The 20,905-nt window shown below is 36.9% G+C and overlaps 1 protein-coding gene across 1 annotated transcript; it reads right to left on the bottom strand.

The window, feature by feature from the left end:
• Positions 1 to 2,621: 2,621 nt before the first annotated feature.
• cpa6 (carboxypeptidase A6) lies at positions 2,622 to 20,300 on the bottom strand. The gene is made up of 11 exons (XM_043226476.1): positions 20,018 to 20,300; positions 17,046 to 17,121; positions 12,280 to 12,404; positions 10,869 to 10,983; positions 8,400 to 8,501; positions 8,206 to 8,310; positions 6,222 to 6,332; positions 5,893 to 5,983; positions 4,310 to 4,512; positions 3,597 to 3,681; positions 2,622 to 3,411 (listed from the first exon to the last, which is right to left on the bottom strand). Exons 1-11 carry the CDS (start codon positions 20,110 to 20,112, stop codon positions 3,221 to 3,223), a joined length of 1,299 nt encoding a protein of 432 aa, XP_043082411.1. The 5' UTR covers positions 20,113 to 20,300; the 3' UTR covers positions 2,622 to 3,220.
• Between the last annotated feature and the right edge of the window lie 605 nt (positions 20,301 to 20,905).

The following is a 20,905-nucleotide window of genomic DNA, read 5'->3' on the forward strand; positions in this document are numbered from 1 at the left end:
CTGCGCCATGTTGGAAGGAAATGACGTCACGCACGTAAAAACGGCCGCAGTGAGGCAGAGTGAGAGAGGGTATCGTTTTTTTGTGTGTTTTTTTTTTTTAAATATAATAACGTATAAACAATAATTAATAGAAATCGGTTGCACACAAGCATATAACCAATTAAATAACAATAAATAAATACGTAAAAGAGAAAAAAATCTGATTGGTGAATAAAGAAGTGCGGTTGTCAGATATTGAACAAGTAACGTTGAACTCATTTCCTTGTGGTAGCTGTGGTCATATAGATAGATATCCGTGGCTTTGTTTTCTGTGTTCGAAAGTTATGTTTTGAAGAGAAAAAAAGAAAGGAAAGAAAAAAAAACATTTTCGAGGGTAGCGTAAAAGTTTTATTAATAAGAACGTTTTATTAATAATAATGCTATTTTGTAATTTCATGTGGACAGCTTGTTGCAACCATGATTCATCTAGGCCTATTAGAAAGTCATTGGGAAATATAGTGATATAATATAATATATGCCGAATATAATTTGCATTTATTAAAAAAAGGCATATACTTTTAAGCTGAAAACAGTTCTTGCATATTTTAATAAATTTGTTTTAAATTAAATTAAATTCCATTGTTGCTACACACACACACACACACTCACACAAAATCATGTTTTTCATTTTGAATTCCAATTAATCTCAATCAAACAACAAAAGCTATCTGACATAATAAAAAAACGATAAAAAAAGTTATTTAAAAGGTATTTTTGCAAATAAACTCATATGTATAATGGCATGATGTACACATATTTATTGTGTATATAAATACACATTAAATATACAAATACAAATTAAAATATATACTGTATGTGTCTTTATATACACATAATAAATATATACAGTGTATCTTTGCATGCCTGTTACACACACACACATACATGTGTGTAAAGTTTTTGATTATATATCTGTGCATATTTATTATGTATATATACAAACACACACAGTATATATTTTGAAAATATTTAAATGTATTTACATGTACATATTTATTTACTTATAGTTATATTATACATTTCACACACACACACACACACATATATATATATATATATATATATATATATATATATATATATATATATATATATATATATATATATATAATACTTAAATATATACATGCAAGTGTGTGTATTTAGATACACATATTATGTACAAAAAACTTTCTTTTGGATGTGATTAATCATGTCATTATATATACCCTATATGAAGACTTTATTTGCAAAAACATACATATTTTTATTTTCAAATACTGTTGTATGTGTGTGTGTAAAAATCTGAAAAATCACTAATAATGCAGCAATATGTGTGTGCGTTTGTTTTGAGGGTGTTGGGTTCGTTAGATCCTGCTGGCCATGAAAAAATAACTGACCTACATACCCTTCAACAGCAAATATATTTTTGACACTTAAGCCATTTGAATAAAAAACTCTTTATCTCTTAAGATGTATTATTTATGATTTTCTTTTCTGCTCTGGTTGTACGTTTTTTGGGGGGAGATTAATGAGTCAACCCTCTCCGTAATCACAAACACTTCTCTTCATCAAGCTAAGCCAGTTTTTTGCCACTCCAGGATGAGTAATTCTCAGGTTGTATTCACAAGATGCTTGAAATGCCATTGCACTATACACAAAGAAAGAGGCTGACATCAAATGCGGAGGATGAGTCAAGGCCACGCGATTTCAAGCTGTCTGTTCCCTACAATTGTATATCAAAATTCAGATCATAGGCTACAATTGACAAATACACTCAACCACTTATTGTACAAATTGTAAATTCTGCTGATATCCATTAATAATGCTCGATAAGCCGCATTTTCGTATAAATAGTGCGACAATCGCGGCCATTTAGAAATCGCTGCGATTGTTTGCGACAGCTGAAAATCGTGTTTCACGCTTTACTCATAAATATATTTAGCGCCACCCAGTGGCAGTTTTAGTGTTTTATTTATTATTATCTGTTAAATATTATATTTTGGGGTTTTGTATTACTTTATCATTCAGAAAAGAAAGTGGAGAGCTGACAAGAAAGTATAGAGAGAGTGAAGCAAGATTAGCACGCGAGCTAAAAACAATAATCAAACTCGTCTATTTTTTTTTCCATTTAACACAGTAATAGGTTTAAATGATATACAACTGTGAATAAAATAAGCCTTTCGCACCAAATTTTAACGTGGCGGGCTCTGGTGTGAAATAAATTCTACGTAGCCTACTTAAGGAGGGCTTACGGCCCAACAGGTCCTTGTTTCTCCCAGAGGCCTACTACAGTGACCAAAGTACTTTTTAAGTGCCCTCTAGGTTGTCTATTTTGTCTAAGTAACCTGCTTATTGTATTTGCAACTTTATTTTCACATTTGTGAAGTACTTTTTGCGTTATTTGGATAGTAGGACTTGCATTTCCAACAAAAACTAGAATCCATTTTGGGGTGATGGATGCAGCCCATTGGCGATTATCTTACATTGAGCAAGAATGTAACGTTATGATAAAATAACTACCTGTTGGTAAAAACAAACAGTAAGATACAATAATCAGTGTGCAATGAAAACAACATTTGAAATGCCAACTTGCAAGACACTTTATTTATAATAAAGTATTTTTTATTGAAATAAATACTGGCTTATTACAATTAAACTACAAAACTAGATAGTACTTAATAGTACAGATGTAAACATCGCCCTCGCAAGTACAATTAATTATACAAGTTAAAGATACTTTGATAAGTTCTCATCAGAGCAAAACATAACAAAAAGCAATTTTAGAGTTCCCAGACGACCTTTTCTCTTTCATTTCCAAAGAAAATCAAAGCTTTATTTAAGCTGCAGTGATACACAACTCCGCACAGCATCTATGAACCCATTTTAAGCTAACAGTATGCATTATTTACATTCTTTGCGCATTACTGTTCTTTTGAAGCTTATGCTGCAAGTGCTCATTCGCCTCATAAGTAAAATCCAGAAAGCTCTAGTTCACAATTCAAGTGCTTGCATTTCTACGCTGTTTACAGTTACACCGTTTTGGTTAATGTATAGCTTTCTCAAAGTAGTTTACGAAATAAATAAATCTTAAAAAATAAAACACAGGCACGGTTGTACATAGATCGTAGACGCTGCTATGGCTTACGGGCATGAAATCGATAGAGAGGATGACCAGAGAAGAGAGAGAGAAGAGAAGGTTTCATTTGGTACATTTCTTCAGCAGGCCTGAAGCGATGGTCTTTACTGCTCTCGTGGTCTCTGTGCAAGTTGGGTTAATCAGGGCTTCGGGCAATAGAAAGCCGAAATAGCCCGTATCACGCAGCTCGAAGGCAAAGGCGTACGGGATCCCGTTCTTATAGGCCCAGTCTATTGAGCTGCCGGAACTCACATCTGCAATTTAAAGAAACGCATTACATCACATCTGGACATCTAACTGTTGTTGATATAGAAATAGTCACGATGAGTCAGAAAACAGACTGGCATCTATCTGACAGGGCACACAGAGAGCTATGATGACTCATACATGCAGCAGCTATATGTCATTGATTGAAGAAAAGGCTGAATGCCTGACTTACAAAGTGTGGTGGAGGCAGGGCCGTATCTGTATCTCACTCCATAAGCTGAGTATAAAGCGCTCACTGCATTCTGGGCCGCTGACTCCTGAGGGGGAAGAGCAGAGGTTCAAATGTGCTTCGAGTATTGGTCCGGTCGATCATTAAAGACGCTTGGAGATAAGTGTAGTCAAAAGACTGTGTGGGCTAACAGCTATCCAGTCAATATATGAGCAAACTGCACTGAGGCAAGCCCCAAAAATAATATCTCAGCTATTCCATATTCCTAATGAGGAGTTTAATGTTTTGCCCTCTGGTAAATGATATTGATTTCCATCTTTTCAAAGACTGAATCGCTTTAGAAACTCTGGGGTGCAAATTATGTTTTTGCGGTGTTTACTACAGAATCCCATACAGTTAAATATAGTATTTTTTGTCTTTTTATATGGTTTTCCAACATTTGAAACTGAAAAAGTAAAAAAAAGAAAACAAATCAGCTATGAAATCGTTTTTCATAATGTCTATATATCCAAATGCATAACCTGTAAAAGTAATTGTGTCTGAAAATACTATAAGCAAGAGGCACCTACTTGTTACACCATAGTGTTTCATAAAAATATGGTTTATGCAACTGCTCTCCAGTAATTAATAAAAGCAATTATACACATTCTTTAGGCATTAAATAATTAATGAAGGACAAATTTAAGATTAACTGTCTGAAGGCAGAAATCACTCACCACGCAGTTGAAATTTGGTATAGTGGCGTATTTGTAGGAGTATGGATAGAGGAGCATCTGAGCATAGGCGTGAATAGAGATGTAGGCTTTGACACGTTTTCGGTGTTTGCGTAAAAACTTGGCCACAGCTTTGACCTCAGGCTCTGACTCAGGGAAGGGACCGCAGTACGTGTCATCACAGGGGTGCAGGGATGCACCCTCATCTATCAGAGGCAGCAAAGATAGCACGTGTAAAAACATCGTATATCTTTCTTAGTAATCATTTCATCTCTCTTTTCTGCAGTTTGTGGTCAAAGACGACTTTCCTCTAGCGGCATTTTGCTGACTCATGGTCAGTCTTTATGTATTTTCTATCTCAACGGCAGGTATTATCTACCAGAGCATTAAGAAGGAGCATTTTTTAGACAGACATTTTTGTGTCCTTCAAAAGCATATAAAAACTAAACTGTAGGTTCTTGAAGTTTGTGGAATTAGTGGAATCTCAATTTTTTTAGTAAGCAAACTCAACTCCGCTGAACTTCAGTGATTCAATGATCTACGCTAAGCTGCAGTCGAAATTGCTCCCGAAAACTGTACAAAAAATGTGGTGTCATTCAAACAACATCATATTTATTCTTCGAAGGCGGCACAGGATTGCTTCATTTGCTTCGATTTAGGTTTAAGATTCAACATTTAGGTTTAATGCTGCTCAGAAGTGGCATGAATGCATTTACAAGTGGCTTTATGTGGCATTATGCCTTTACACAGATTTACACAGGTCATCCAAAATGTTCATGTCTTGCTTTCTTCCGTTAAAAGCAAAATGGAGGTTTTTGAGGAAAACTTTCCAGGATTTTTCTCTATATACTGGACTTCAGTGGAAACTATTGAGGTCCACATTGTAGTTTCAGAGCAGCTTCAAAGGGCTCTACACAATCCCAGCCAAGGAATAAGAGTCTTATCATGTAAAATTGTCCAAAAAAAAAACTAAAATTTATTTTAAATGTGTACTTTTTAACCAAAACTGTGTAGAACCCTTTAAAGCTGCATATAACCTGCAATCTGGACCTTTAACTATTTCTTTTCGACTGAAGAAGATAGACCCGAACATACTGGATGACATGGGGATGAGTAAATTATCAATAGATTTTTATTCAGGAACTGCATAAACCCTTTAAGTTTCACTGGTTGATATAGTTAATCCTTGTGAGGAAAGCATCCAAAACTCAACACGTTCTACAGCAGAAACCAATAACTCATATCAGTCGATTCTTTGCTAATACCACAGTATTAATAAATGCATTTATCCACAACTTTGAGTGTATCTGTAATGCGAGAAGACCTTAGTTAAAAATGTAGCAACCCGTGCAAACAGATTCTAACATCTTAATTTCCTTATGTATAACATAAGGAAATTCAAATACGAGATTGTCTTTGTAAATATTTAATTCTGTTGCTAAATTTTTAATCTGCGTGTCAGGCATCTTCATTGGCTGCTAAAGTTATGTCTACATACTCTGGAACGGTTGTTTATCTTCTAAATGAACACCAGGGCTCTTCGGTTTGAAAGAGGAGCTATTTGATTTGTCTGAATAACAACTTACCGCACCATTTGACTTTCCAATTTCGGTTGGCATCCACTCCCCGACAATGATACTTTGGAATCTTTGACCGAGTTTTCCGCCAAAAGCGATCCTAAGAGAGAGAGAGAGAGAGAGAGAGAGAGAGAGAGAGAGAGAGAGAGAGAGAGAGAGAGAGAGAGAGAGAGGGAGAGAGTGAAGCCTCAGATATTTTCCTTCATTATGCCTGCCGGCCTCATATACCTCACAGAAGCGCGAGACGTACTGTATTTTTACAGCGCAGAGCTGCAAACAAGTCATTTCAGCGAGCTCTGCAGTAAGATCTAGACATATGACAAGCAGATAGAAGATACCGTCTCCCAGCTGTAATGGTAACCATCCACGTTGAAGACGGGCATGATGTAGAAATTGAGCTGATTCATCAGTCGTCTCATGCTGGAGTCGTGTTGATAGGAGCTCAGCGCCTGCATTCGCAGCGAACAGAATGGTGACAGACTTCAAGAGATGCAGGAAATGTGTGTCTCGTTTTCCCCACAGATAAACTTCAATAGAGCAAAATTTCTTCTCTACAAGGACACGGCAATGTGTGTTCAGTTCCTCTAATCAAAAGGAATAAATAGCCCGTTTTCCATGAAATAGACATAGACTTGCATCTTGAGTGCAGTAATCTGTCAAGTTTACTCTGTTGTTTACTTCATATTTTGAAAATGGAATTTGAGGTCAGTTTTTTTTTTTTTTTAAAGAAATGAATACATTTATTCAGCAAGGATTGGTTAAAATGATCAAAGGTGGCAGTAAAGACATAGGGTAAGAGAATTCAGTCCCATCCCATAAAAAAAAAAAAAAAAGCAATATTAAGCAACACAAATGTTTTCAACACTGATAATAAGAAATGTTTATTGAGAAGTAAATAAGCATATTAAAATGAGTTCTGAAGGATCATGTCGTATTGAAGACTGGAGTAATTATGCTGAAAAGTCGGCTTTGGCATCATAGTAATAAATTGCTTTTATTTATATATATATATATATATATATATATATATATATATATATATATATACACACACACACACACAAACACACACTGCTGCAGCAATAGTAGTAGGGCATTTTGCTGTGTCTATCTAAGTCAGTATACTGACAATGATGCTCATTGCGTAAGTGATGGCTACATAATGAAAAGCTCCCTTTGGTCTTGTAAAATATCAATAATATTGCATTGGTTTAATTTAAAATGCATACAAAAGATTCAGTATTACTATGTGTAATATCTAATTGGGCACAGCAAAAAAGACAAGAATTGATGCGTGATGGTTGCTTGAGGGGAACAATAGAGCTATAATAGCGTTTATGCCAGAGCCAGTCTTCCTCAAGTCTGTGTCACACTGTAGGTCTGCCTCATAGTGGTATACTAAGGTATTGCAACAACTCTCTCTCTCTCTGTCTCTCTCTCTCTCTTGATCTCTAACTCATTCTATATTTGTCTCACTCAGCGTTAGCTGCTGATCCAAGAGAAGTTGTAGAAAACCACAACCAGATCAGCATAAAAGGACATCACTTAACTAAAGGCACTCTTTGATATTAGTTCATGAGCTGATGGATTAAACAGATTAATTTTAGAGGAATTTAGAGACTGAATGAAACGGTCCCAAAATACACCGGCTCCCTCACAAATAAACAGAACAAAAATGATTCCCAGGTGAAAAAAGTGCTCTATTTTCACATGCTATATTTGTGCTTAATTTAGTAAAATGAATCCTTAGTTCTTCGTAAGGTAATCTTAAGAACATCTAAAAGTATCGCCAAATGTGCTACTTGGGACACCAAATATGAACTAAAATGTGCTTTTGACACACTATCTCTGTATTTGAAAAAATATATTCATGGGTTCAGGTGGTAACTAAATAGTTTTTTTTAATACAGAGAAAGTATGCTAAAAGCTATTTTTAGTTCATATTCATGGTGTCCAAAAATATCACAGTTGAAGAATATTGTTTTGTATAGTAATTGTAAAAAAGTACATTATAGATGTGCACATTTTTGCCTGGGGTGTAAGAACGATCAGATTTTTGTCAAATCTGAGACCACAAGCAAAATTTGGGATAAAAAAAACCCTCACCCTGATTAAAAACAAACAAACACATTCAGGCACAAACTCTGATATGATGAACTCTGACTGATATATTCAAATCCATTCAAACATTTTCAATAGTGGTCTCAGCCTTTCGTATCCCACCATATGCTGCATAACCGCTGTGTTGTTTTTGCTTCGCAGTGATTCAAATATCAGCATAAGGTGAGCAATGACAAAGAGAAGGAATAACACAGCACCCACCTCTTTCACAAACCACTGGCAGAAAGCTGGACCAATCCATTCTCTTGCGTGTACTCCACAGTCTATCCACACTGCCTTCTTAGAGGGACGTGTTCTCTTTCCTAACTGACAGGAGAGGGGCAGGGAACACCGCTTGGTAAGTCCATGTTTTATAGAGTGCTTAACATTTTTCCATCTTTCCCATCAGTCTTTACCTGAAGCACATAGAGGGGCCGTCCTTCATAGGACTGACCAATAGAAAACAAGTCCACCAGGTGTGGGTTTGTCCGGTTCATCTCAAACATCCAACTCTGGATCTGTCAATAAGGGGGAAAAGATTTTAACCCATATTCTTCAGATTAATCTACCTGGTCTCATGACATTAAAGCACCTTGGTGCACTTTTTAGCGAGACAACAAATATGTACAAACAAGTACATATCACAATATTAAAATGCTTTCAACATGAATTTCATCTAAGCCTGATAAGTTATCAGAAATGTCTAAATTAACAGAGTGTGTTAAAGACATAAAAGACTGGATGACTAGAAATTTTCTTCTATTAAACTCTAATAAAACAGAGGTGCTCCTTATCGGACCAAATTCATGTTTGCAGCAAATTTCTGAGCTCAAACTACAATTAGATGGATGTGATATAAACGTTACTCCGACAGTTAAAGACTTGGGTGTGATATTGGACAGCAACCTGTCCTTCGAACACCATATCACTCATGTTACAAAATCTGCCTACTTTCATCTTAGAAATATTGCTAAACTCAGACACATGCTCTCTCTCTCAGATGCAGAAAAGCTAGTTCATGCATTCATGACATCTAGACTGGATTACTGTAATGCCCTGCTCGCTGGTTGTCCAGCATCTTCAATAAACAAGCTTCAGTTAGTGCAGAACGCAGCCGCTCGAGTTCTTACCAGGACAAGGAAATATGATCACATAACCCCAGTTTTATCCTCTCCTGCACTGGCTGCCTGTTCATTTTCGGATTGATTACAAAGTACTGTTACTGACCTACAAGGCTCTAAATGGTTTAGCCCCATTTATCTGACCAGCCTTCTGTCTCGCTACAACCCGTCACGCTCTCTAAGATCTCAAAACTCAGGGCTCCTGGTAGTTCCTCGTATAGCAAAGTCTACTAAAGGTGGTCGAGCGTTTTCACATTTGGCACCTAAACTTTGGAATAACCTTCCTGCTAATGTTCGGGGATCAGACACACTCTCTCAGTTTAAGTCTAGGCTAAAGACATATCTTTTAGCAAAGCATACTCGTAAAGATTAACAGAAACCTATGCTACAGTACATCGTGATTCCCAATAGTATGAATGGCCGCTACTCTAATTATCCTTTTGTCTCCACCTCGGGATGTACATCCCGAGGCATCTAGTTACCGAGCCTCTCCAGTGGACCCAGTGAGGAGATGACCTTCCTGCGATGACGTCGAGGAAAACTCAACCTTCTGTCTGGACTAAATCTATCTTGGACTTTCTACATTGTAATTCATCCAGCTGTTTTGTAACGCATCCTGTTGTGTGGTGACTTGCTTATGTCTGTGGAACGATTTGCTTTTGTCTTGTAATAATTTGCTTTTGTGAAGCTGCTTTGGAACAATAGCCATTGTAAAAAGCGCTATACAAATAAACTTGAATTGAATTGAATTGAATGAATTCTGAATCGCCGAAATACATACCTATATTAACGTAATAAAAATGTACCAGGGTTCACGTACTGAACCTGTGTTTTAGCGCCACTTACTGGACATTTCAGTTTGAAATTCGGAAAGTAAGGAAGTAAGAAGTAAAAATAAAAAGTGCATATTTTTATGAGAATGAGGTTGAGTTTAACATACAGCTTGTGCTCGTTTAAAACTTTGTACACATTTATTTATCCGCATTTAACCATAACTAGTGCAGTCAAACAATTAATAGTGATTGATCGCATTGAAAATAAGAGCTTTTGTTTGTGTGCACTTTGTATAAAGACACATATATACAGTATGCATTTTTGACTATTTACATATTTATTTTTAGATTAATATCATTCATATTGTGTAAAAATATATACTATTATAATTTTTATATTTAATATATAACTTTAATATAAAGCATACACACATATAATATGTAAACAAAAACATATTTTGCATGCGATTAATTGTGTGACAGTAATAGAATAAGTACACAAAACCTGTATTACGAAAAGTTTTATTTTTGACTTGATCATCTTAATATGTTACGGCTAAGCTCAAGATTTGAAATATTAACTGATGCGTTCTGTACAGATGTTTTTTATATCCATAAAACTGAATGTAACCCAGCCCTTGTCTGCTCTAAAGGTTTTCCCATTCATCATCTTGTCATGGGACTAAATCACAGAGTTGAAGTTGTATCTGCGTGGCTCTCTGGCTCTGAGGGAGAAGACCTGCGAGTAAAGGTTTAATGATGGGTTATAGGACGGCACTGAAGAAAGCCTCCCGAGATCTGTTTTTCTAGCTCACGGGCCACAACTGAATACAAATGCGCTTCTCAATCAAAAGCTGTTAGTTAGCCTGTGAAAATCAAGCTTCTGTTGAGAAAGATGGCAGACAGAAAAAAAAAAACTATTTGATCTCTGTCTTCTTCATCTCTCTACATAAAAATTACCATGTATATGAATTTTCATCCATGCACTCACCTCTTCCAAAGTATGATACACTTCGTAGTCGTACTGGAATACTGATCTGCGCTTCCTTGAGGACTGGTGTCCGATCTGTTTCTCAATTTCGGTTTGGAGATTGGAAATGAGCACCCTGTGGAGACAGTCAGGCAAGAAGTGTTGAAATCACATGCACTGTGTATCTAACCGTTTAATGGCAACTTTCAGGGTTACCGAGATGCTTATACACACCCAACCAGTTCTGCATAACAGTTATAGAAAGCAAGCTTTAATATTTCATTTGTATACTTGCTTACTGTACGTTAAGTATACAGTGTAAAAAATGCTGGGTTAAATATGGACCGACCAAATGAACTGTTTTATTTAACTCAATTATTGCTTAAAAATATTTTTTGCTTAAAATGAGCACAAATTAGGTTGGAATTTAACATGTAATAATATGTTCCATAAATTAGCTTCATATTAAATTAAATGTATATAATAGGCAAGCACACCATAAATCCATTTCTCGAACCATGTTTTTGGCTTGTCCTGAATCACTACGGTACACCTGTAATGTTTATATTCAGACCATTTAGACTGGTTCGGGTAGGTACCGCAGCGGAGTAGCCCAATACCTGCGTGATTCGTCATAGATATAATCAGAGAGAAGTAGATCCGGCAACAATGTTCTTCCGCAAGACGCACGCAGTTCTGTTCGTTACGGACCGCAAGCTTTCATAAACGTTCACCTTTTGAATGATTGATTTTTAAACAACAGTTGAGTTAATAAAACTACTATTTTATTTATTTAATAAAGTTTTATTTTGAAGCTAACTATTTTTTTATTTTACTACAATAAAAATGAGAAAAATTGTTTTCTTCCTTAAAGTTTAAAATTAAAATTAAAGTTAGGTAGTATCATATATAGGCTACCATAATATCACATATACCAACATTATTGTTATTTATTTATTTATTGGCTAAGGATATGGAGATTAAACAGTTTATCTATCTGACCTGTAAAACCAAAGCAAGCAAAGAAGGAGGTTTTTAAACTGGAGTAAAGAAAGTACTAGATGCGTACGTTTCTCTTTCTCAACCCGTCCCATTACCCAGAATCCTCTGAGGTATCACTTCTGCATGTAAATATGCTCAAATGCATCAGCCATGAGGTATAGAAGAAAAGGCCTCCCTGGGGAAAGGGATGACAATGAAAGTGTTTCTGGCTGCGGCGCGTGAGATAAGCTTCATTGTTGCTGTTGATCTGGATGATTGATGGAGCGAGCACTACTCTGAATCCAGCTTTTATTTCTGGATCCTTAGGCACAGGCAAATCAAAGTCTGCAAAATCTGAGTAGAACTTAAATGTGCCCCCCAACCCCCCAGAAACTGATGTATCAAGCGCAAGAGAAAGAGAGGAGTCCCATGAGAAGAAGAGCAGACTCACTCATAGTGGATGTGCGCTTGCCGAAGACGTCTTCTTAGCCGCTGAGTCTTGTTCTGTCCCACACGAACGTCTACTGGGCTGTTCTCTTGGATCATAAATGCACTGTTTGGCCTCCAAAGGTCCACCTGCAGAACATCACTGAAGTCAGTTAATAAGGAATGTTGTTCCTAGATCCTCAAATGAAAAATCTGTCATTTACTCACAGAAACACGTATGGTATAAAATATCTTTCTAAAAGTCACTGACATAGTCATATCTCAATTGTTGAGTTTTGGCAGACCAGGTTTGATGCCACTGTGTGTTATAACTGATCATGACTGAACAATACTGAATATGCCAAAATGCCAGTGAAATCTGCTAAAAAAAACGTTTAAAAGAGTGACAATGTTTTTTTTTTTAAGTGCAAGTACAGATTAGAAAATGTTATGTGAATTTTGTGATTTGATTTGTACTAAAACGTGCATTTCTTTTTATTTATTCATTCATTTTTACTAGAAAAACAAAGCATGTAGGTCCACAGCTAAACTCAAAACATACAAAATGAAATTCAGTGAAATCACAGCAATTAGCCTATAATTCACCAAAATGTTAAACTGTTACAAATGGCCAAGAGAGTGTTTTATACTTTCACTTTAGTCACACTTTAAGGTCCAATTCTCGCCAACAAACTATTTACCTCAATAAACTATCTATCTAGCATCCGCTGGACTCAAATAGCTTATGCAATTCTGTGTCAGCTGTACCACATGGATACAGATTCTTTTTACACTTTGAATCAAACTAAAACTGGTCATCCTTATATTGCAGATGCGGATATTGTCCAAAATGGTGCTACAGTCACGCTATATGGTGCCAAAATGTCATTATTTTTGTTTTCTTTCCATACATTGAAAACGTATTCTAGTAGCTTAATACCGTTACGGTTGAACCACTGATTCAGACCATGTCTTTCACACTTTTCTGGACATTGACAGTGCTCATTACTTAGAAGTCAATATCTTAAATGGTGTTTTGAAGACGAAAAAGCTTTTACAGGTTTTGTCTTTTGAAAAATGTCTTAAATGTCCTAATTTAACTACGGCATAATCCTGGCTTAGGATAAATCCTCTCTGTGAAACCGGGCCATTTTTTATAACTGGTTTGATGTTCAGAACATGTCGCATATCCGCAAACAAAATAAATGCATTTGTTCACAGTTGACACGTCTAGGGCACGCGTTTAATCCAAAACAATGAGAAATTAACAGATAAAGCAATCTTTGCGAAGAAACCGGGTCTTTGAAATTCAAGCAGTTTATCACACGTTGTAAGATCGTTGAACCAGAGTTGAGATCACAGATACAGCTTTTCCCAGTGCTGTACGATCTGTAGATCACAGACCTGCTGACTCAGCCCATTCACGGAGAGCCTGAAACAGAGCTCCAGTGAGCCGCAATGATCATAGCGCTTGACTGAAATTATCTATTTCTGTGTGTGAATCCACAAAACCACTTTAGATTGCCAGCATATGCCGGAGCCTTTATAGCAGCCCAGATACCAGTCCCTGAAGCATAACCTCAGATTTGCATCATCAGCCTCCTTTGTACGCCTGCCAAGTCACTACGCTGTTGACTTTGGCTACAACAACAGGCCCGTTTAATAAGACGACAAAGAATAGAACTATTCAAATGGCCCATCTCAACACCAGCAAAAGAGCAGATCGCAGGCCATCATTCCTTATTTCTTGAGCTGAAATGGCGCGCTGAATTATATCGGCGTGTAATATATATTTGCATTTCAAATGATATGCTTTGCGTTAAATACAACCCTTTAATTTGTGTCTTGTTTAAAAGCAGGGATATCAGTCATAAAGCGGTTCCGCTCTGCGTGCAGAAAAACTCCCCGGTGCTGTGCTGCATTCCTAACAGATGCTCGCAAACCTGGCAGTTGAACCAGATTTGACACGTTTGTTTTGATGGCTGTGTTCTTGAAGCGGATTTTGCTTGCGCAAAGAAAGCATGAGATTGAGACGACGAACACGGGTTCTAAATAAAGCAGGTGATTCAAAAAGAAAACGCCTCACTATAAAAGCACCAGGATTGTAGTTATAGTGATCGTTGAGGGGGAAATCAAGAATGATAACTATAAAGATAAAGACGTTAGCCTCCACACCAGCGATCGATGTCGTCTGTTTATTCTGAGCGCACATGCGCACTCTGCCGCCTTAAATTCTAGAGCTCGTTGGATTTTGCAGGATGGATTTTGATTGGCTGACAATGTTTGTATCGTTCATCGGAAAAAAATCATGATTCCAAAGATATCGTTTCTCTGTGCCTTTATCAATATAGCTATGGTGTTGAAATATTGAGAACGATTTTTCGAACTATATATTTATCGTTATCTTTATAGTTATCATCCCTGAACGAGGCTGTGCACACTCATCTGCCGCTTTAGATTCTTTTTATTTTTTTGTCGCAGTAGGATGATTGCGATATTTTTATCGTTCATCAGCTGGAAAAAAATGTTCTAAAGAAAGTGATACCAATTATATATTTTCCTCTGTGCCTTTATCGTTATAGTTGTGATGTGGCAGTTCTTTAATATTGAGAACGATGTTTTTTTAAACTATTATTTCATTATTATTTTTATAGTTATCGTTTTTTTGTGTGAACTGGGCTTTACAATATTGCGTTACTCCATTAAAAAAAATAATTGCGTCACTTAGTTATGGAAAGCAATGTATTATGTTACTTTTGTCAAATGAGTTGGGCTTGCCTAATTCAGTTTTAATAACAAAGTTGTATTTTTGGCAGCTGTAAAAAATAGACCCATGTGCTGTTCATTTAAGTGTGGTTTCAGTTGTTGCTGTAAATTTAAAATCAATTTTATTACGAACGTTTCAGGTGATTCGTTATTACTTTATGAAAATGTTTGCACACAGATTTTATGTACAAATTGCACATGCTTTGTGAACGAGACCCATTGGCATTGCTATTGTACTGAATAAATATAATGCTAAAAAAAAATTTATTTTCTTTCTTAGATTTTCTGCAGACTCCCCTCGTGGGTCCCTGGACACCTGTTTGAGAACTCCTACCTTATTTGAGCCAAGAGAAAATCTGGCCAAGTGGCACACTAGCTTTTCAATGACTAAATTGATGTAATAGTTTACAGATGGTTGTGTGTGAGAGCAGACCTGAAAATCTCTCCGTGATCCCAGGTTCTTGGGTTCTCCACACCATAAAAATCTGCATGACTTTGAGATTATGTTTCTGAGATCATCTTACATCGTCACACTAGACATTTCATCAACATTTTCCAAATCTCTTCATAGGTTCTCAAAGATTAATTTTGGACTAATTTGATTCGGACCTCTCTGTTTTGTCTAAATATTCATGTTTTTCTAGGTTATAACCCTATTTTCTCCAAATGGCCATATCAGTCGTTTTCGATCATCCGAGGTGCATGTGTTTTTACTTAAATGCATTTGTCCTGTTTCTGTTTCATGTTGCCCGTGAACGGGATGATGTCACTTTGAGAAAATACAGCCGAAACAGTCAAATGACCCAAGTCTCCTCAAGCCTTTCACTAGAGACATCAAAGGCAGCAGACAGAGGAACAAGGCCGTTTCACGCAACAAAAAAGGCTGTCACTGGACAAACAACTACTGTAATATAATGAAATCTTGGTGTTATTTTGCTTGTACAAATGTTGGGAATACGCAGTTAATTTGTCAATGGCGAGACTAGCAGAAAACCTTTTTCACAGACATTTATAGCACTGTAGCTCGTATTTTCTATTGGAGTATTGTTTTAGTTTTTGTTCACCAACGAAAATGTGATAAGGGTTTATTGATGATGTTTAATTTGCCTTGTATAGTGTACCATACATCTACCTGCTGCCTGTTGAATCCTATTTCCTGAATGACAAAATAAATATTACAATTCTGACTTTGAAGTTTCCTTCTTAACATTCTGACTTTTATATGAGATGTAAACTCAAAATAAAGTCAGAACTGTGTCATATAAAACTTGCAATTCTGAGAAATAATCTTACAATTAAGAGTTATTAAGCATATTTCGAAATTCCGCCTTTTTAACTCACAGTTGTTTGACAAAGTCACAATTTTAACCTTTTTCTCAGAATTGTGAGTATATATCTTGAATTTTTCTCTGAATTGTAAGATATAAACTTAAAATTGAGAGTTATAACGTCCAGATTTGAGGGGAAAAACACTGATGGTGTGGCGAAGCATCAGAGGAGGCGAGATCCATTGGCAGCTTTTATTAATCTGATCATTTTTATTCATTTATAATTTGCAATTCTGACTTTACAAGTCGCAATTGCAATTTTATATCTCAAAAAGTCAAAATTGTGAAAAGTAAACTTGCAACTGCTAGAAAAAAGATAGATAAAAGGATAAAAAGTCGCAATGTATCTGTTGTGTTGTAGACAGCTCAGCTCAGAGCTTTTTTGTGTTGGAAATAATGGGATTGGTTCTGAGGAACTCTTGCCTGACTCTTATAGGAGGCTGAGGATGTTCATGCATCACTGGTGCTGAAAATGACACAGTGATGAAGCAAAAAAAAGATAAAGAGTCTAGCACTGTGATAAGCTAAAAATAGTTTAGTTTGGAAGAAAGAAATGAAGAATTTGGTGGAGAACAGGAGTTGGTTGTTCAAACAAGTTCTCCTAACCAGTGACATTGGTTTCCGTGGGGTTTGGTTCTCATGATTGCTTTCAGATTTTTAATGCTACATGAGTATTGTTGGAAAACAAAGAGCTCACCGTCAGGTTTTGGAAAAGATGTTTGACTGCTTGAACCTCTGTGCCGCTGCTGGGGATGATTCTCAACACTTGATCGCTGCAGAAATAAAACATTGCATTTTTGTAAATTATGCACTGGCTCAGTATTAATTAAAAAAATAAATAAATAATTTTTTTATTTAAATAAATGCTCCACTTTTGATTTGTTTTAAATAAATATATATTTTTAAATGTATTAAAATAGAAAACTGTTATTTTAAACTGTAACAAACATTCCACAATATTACTTGAAAAAACAATGCAGCCTTGGTGAGCACAGAAGATTTTCAAAAGCATTAAAATCCGGCAGTTCCAAAAAATGTTAACCACAATACACAGTCATCTTCAATTACTGGCATACATGCATTTAGATATTCAGGCATCTACAGAATAAAAAAACACACTGCAGAAGCCACACTTAAAATGGAATATTACATCTGGAAAATCACGTATATCATTGTGAGTCTTTTTGCATATTATATAGTCTACCAAGCAAAGTGTGTTCACACACCTGTTCTCAACAAGCTGCGTGATTTGAGATTCAATGCACATGTGCAGCACAAGCATGTCAAGCAGAGGTTTAATACTAGGATCCAACCAATCCCTTAACGCTAAGTATGAGTACCAGCGATTAATGCTAATATTTCCAAGAGCGACAGAGCCAGCAGACGGTTTTATTGAGCTAGCTGACACGTAAAGGCGCTTCTCTGAGGGTTGTTTTCTCTGAAACGGTTCAAAACACACCAAAGATGACCTCATTACATCACTAAAAGCCATCTGCTATTTTTAGGCTTTGAGTGACGCTGACGCTCCAGGTTACATTCTCCTTTTTTGTGGTGTAATTGTGCGAGCAGCTCCATGCCAGCTCTATCATTACACAAGGAAGCCACAAAACTGGTCTCAGTTCATCATTTAGGACGTCATCTCACACTAATGGCATAAGCAGAGGAAATCGCGCTTGACGCCACACCTGTAACATCTTTGTGTGCGGTATTTTATGTCTTGGATGGTATTTCCCACAGAATCTTTATTGTGTGGTGTCATGCAATCTCTGCTTATGCTTTAAATAAATAATAAACTCCTCCTCAGCTGCAGGGTGCAAGGCTGAATCATGCTCTCATTCATTTTTCTCACTGTATAGTGGACTTCTTGTGGCCCTTTTGGTTGGTTATAGAGTGTCTTCTAAGTTATTCCTATTTCCAGCCCTGATACGATGTTGGATTGCAGAAACATCCAAGATCTTCTCTGTCTGATGTCAGCTGGCTATCCAGTCACACACAAAGACAAAGTTTGGCGTTTAGGTTAGCGTGTGAATGTGTGAGGAATGATGCTATGCCTCTTTGACTGATCTGGGGCAAATGAAGAGGGCTTCTTCACACCCTCACATGGGTGAAGAGTCGTTGATTGGTGCGTTTTATAGCCCCGTGTAAAGCAACCATCTGATGGAATGCAGAAAAACACAATGACCTACCCTATACAGGACAGGAATTTATAGCACCTTACCCTTTAAGAACGCTAACTGATGGCCAAAAAAAGCTTGCTTGCTTATTTATTTCTCATTTCGCTTAAAAATAGTTTCAATTTAAGAACACATTACATTGACCAAAAGTGTATATATATGTGTGTGTGTCTTAAATAAATGCTGTCTCTTTGATCAAAGCGAGGAGGAGAGGAAGTCCAACCACAAATCTACAGAGAGAATGAGGTTTATTATGAGCCATAAATAACTTGGAAGTTTCAGAGCTATTCTTATGATAAGCAGCACCATTTCTAATCTCACATCATTGGAGATTTTTCATTGGTAGTAATGAAGCGTCAGGCAACATCCCTCTCAAAATTATCATAGAAGGCAAAACATCACATTATGGAATGCACTATGTTGTTAACATCGCTCAGATTGCGATATCTGTGATATCTCAGAAGACCGCAGGGAGGAAGTGTCCTTTTCATTACACCCTTTCCCTTTATGTTCTGACAGGCCTGCGTTTCTCCGGTTCTCACTCTGACTGGGTTAGCATTTATATTGCTCCCTGACAAGCAGAAAACAAGTGTTTTCACCTCTTTGTGAATTGTTTTGCTCTTTTAAGCTTCTGTGCCCTGAATAATTCATAAAGGCTATGGAAACTGCTGCCTAAAATTGATATAACAGTTTATTTATAAAATTAGATTTCTGTGCAGAGACGAAATCAAGCAAAATGGCGTCTTTTGAATCACACTGCCGATGAGAGATCCATGAGCGTGGAGACAGAAAATTTTGTTTGACTGTCTGATCTCTGACTGTCATTTCATCAAACAAACTGACGATCTATATATAAAATGCAAACAAAAGATCACACTTAGTCCTATAGCGTGTTTGCCAAAAAGTCAATCAGTGTCCATTATGATCAAGTCCTTTGAACTTCGTGCTTATACCTGTCTATAACAACTGCATATTTAAGATGTCACCAAGGAGTGCTTTCCAGCCTTAGCAAAGGAAAAAATCTTGGCCCGCAAAAACTGCTTTGTTTTATAAAGTCGCTGTTGACGTATAAAGAGACAGACAGATCTCTAGTCTTTATCTGTGAAGGCGCAGAGTGCACTTCAATGCTTCAAAACTATTTTACAAACTCCCCCTCGCTCCTACGCCCTGGATTCTTGCTAAATGAGAAACGAGAATCATTTTAACGAATCGGTTCGTTCAGATGGTTCTTTTGGAAGGAACCGAGTCTATCCAGTCACCGCGTGCGCTTTTAACACGTTTTTTTTTTTTTACGTAAACACATACATATCTAGTGAAAAACTATATTTAACACTGTACATTTGTTGTTGTGAAGAGTAGGCTATGCATGTATATTATAGTGCAAATTCAAGAACGTTCAACTGTTCAAAAGAGCGATTCGTTCGCGAGTCACGCATCCCTCCACGCTCCCTACTACAACTCTGCTTAAAAAACTTTGAATGAATGAAACACTTACCCGAAGTAGCGGTTGTTGTAGAGGCGGGAGTCGACAGCATGGAGAATGATAACACATCCGAATAAAAGACTGCTGGGCAAGTATGCGAATGCCATATTAAGTTAGTAGCTCATATAAATAAAAAGGGAGCAGTTAATCAGAGGCTGCGCCGCGCATGTGGATGCTGAATGGAAATCATCCCAACGGAAGGAACTGTGAGACTTTTCTGTTCTGGGTTTCCGCTCCTGGGACGATTTCTTGAGGTAGAGGTGTGAACTCATTCATGTGGGAATTCTGGTGCTATCCCGAGTCTTTTAAAGTGTTTTTGGAAGTGCGGTCACGTGACGCGGGGTGTCAGAGGGGTTGGGAACCGAATCCCTGTTTGGAGCGAGATCAGTGGAAGCGCTCAAGTTTATTAAGCGCGGAATTCTGCCTCGTCACGACTGCCCGCGGCGTTACTTCGACGTCGTGGTTTACTACAAAATATATTCGAACAAATACATACAATTAACAACGCTTATTTAATGTAATAGCATTTCAGAAGAAACCCGTTTGCTAGCAATATATGCGTTCTGAATGTTTATTGTTAGCCTACTGTGAAACAGACATTGCTGTGATATATCCAGGGTCCATGTTATGCCTATATTTTGCCTGCCAAAAGAAAGAAAGAGAGAAAGAACACTGTCTAAGATAGGCTAGTCTATAGTTTTGGTTGTGCCCAAACCGACAGGGAAGAACTTTGATTTACTTTCTGGCAAGTCCTTTCAAAATGTATTACTTGGTAACATTCGTTAGCTATCTGGTCTTTAAATATGTCCATTAGCATGCACACACACGCAAAAAATGATGTATTTCCGCAGTTTATTTAGGTGGACGTTTGTCTAACACTTTGAATGTGACTTGTTTTAG

Source organism: Puntigrus tetrazona, chromosome 24, assembly GCF_018831695.1.
Source record: "Puntigrus tetrazona isolate hp1 chromosome 24, ASM1883169v1, whole genome shotgun sequence".
In the NCBI taxonomy this organism is placed as follows: Eukaryota; Metazoa; Chordata; class Actinopteri; order Cypriniformes; family Cyprinidae; genus Puntigrus; species Puntigrus tetrazona.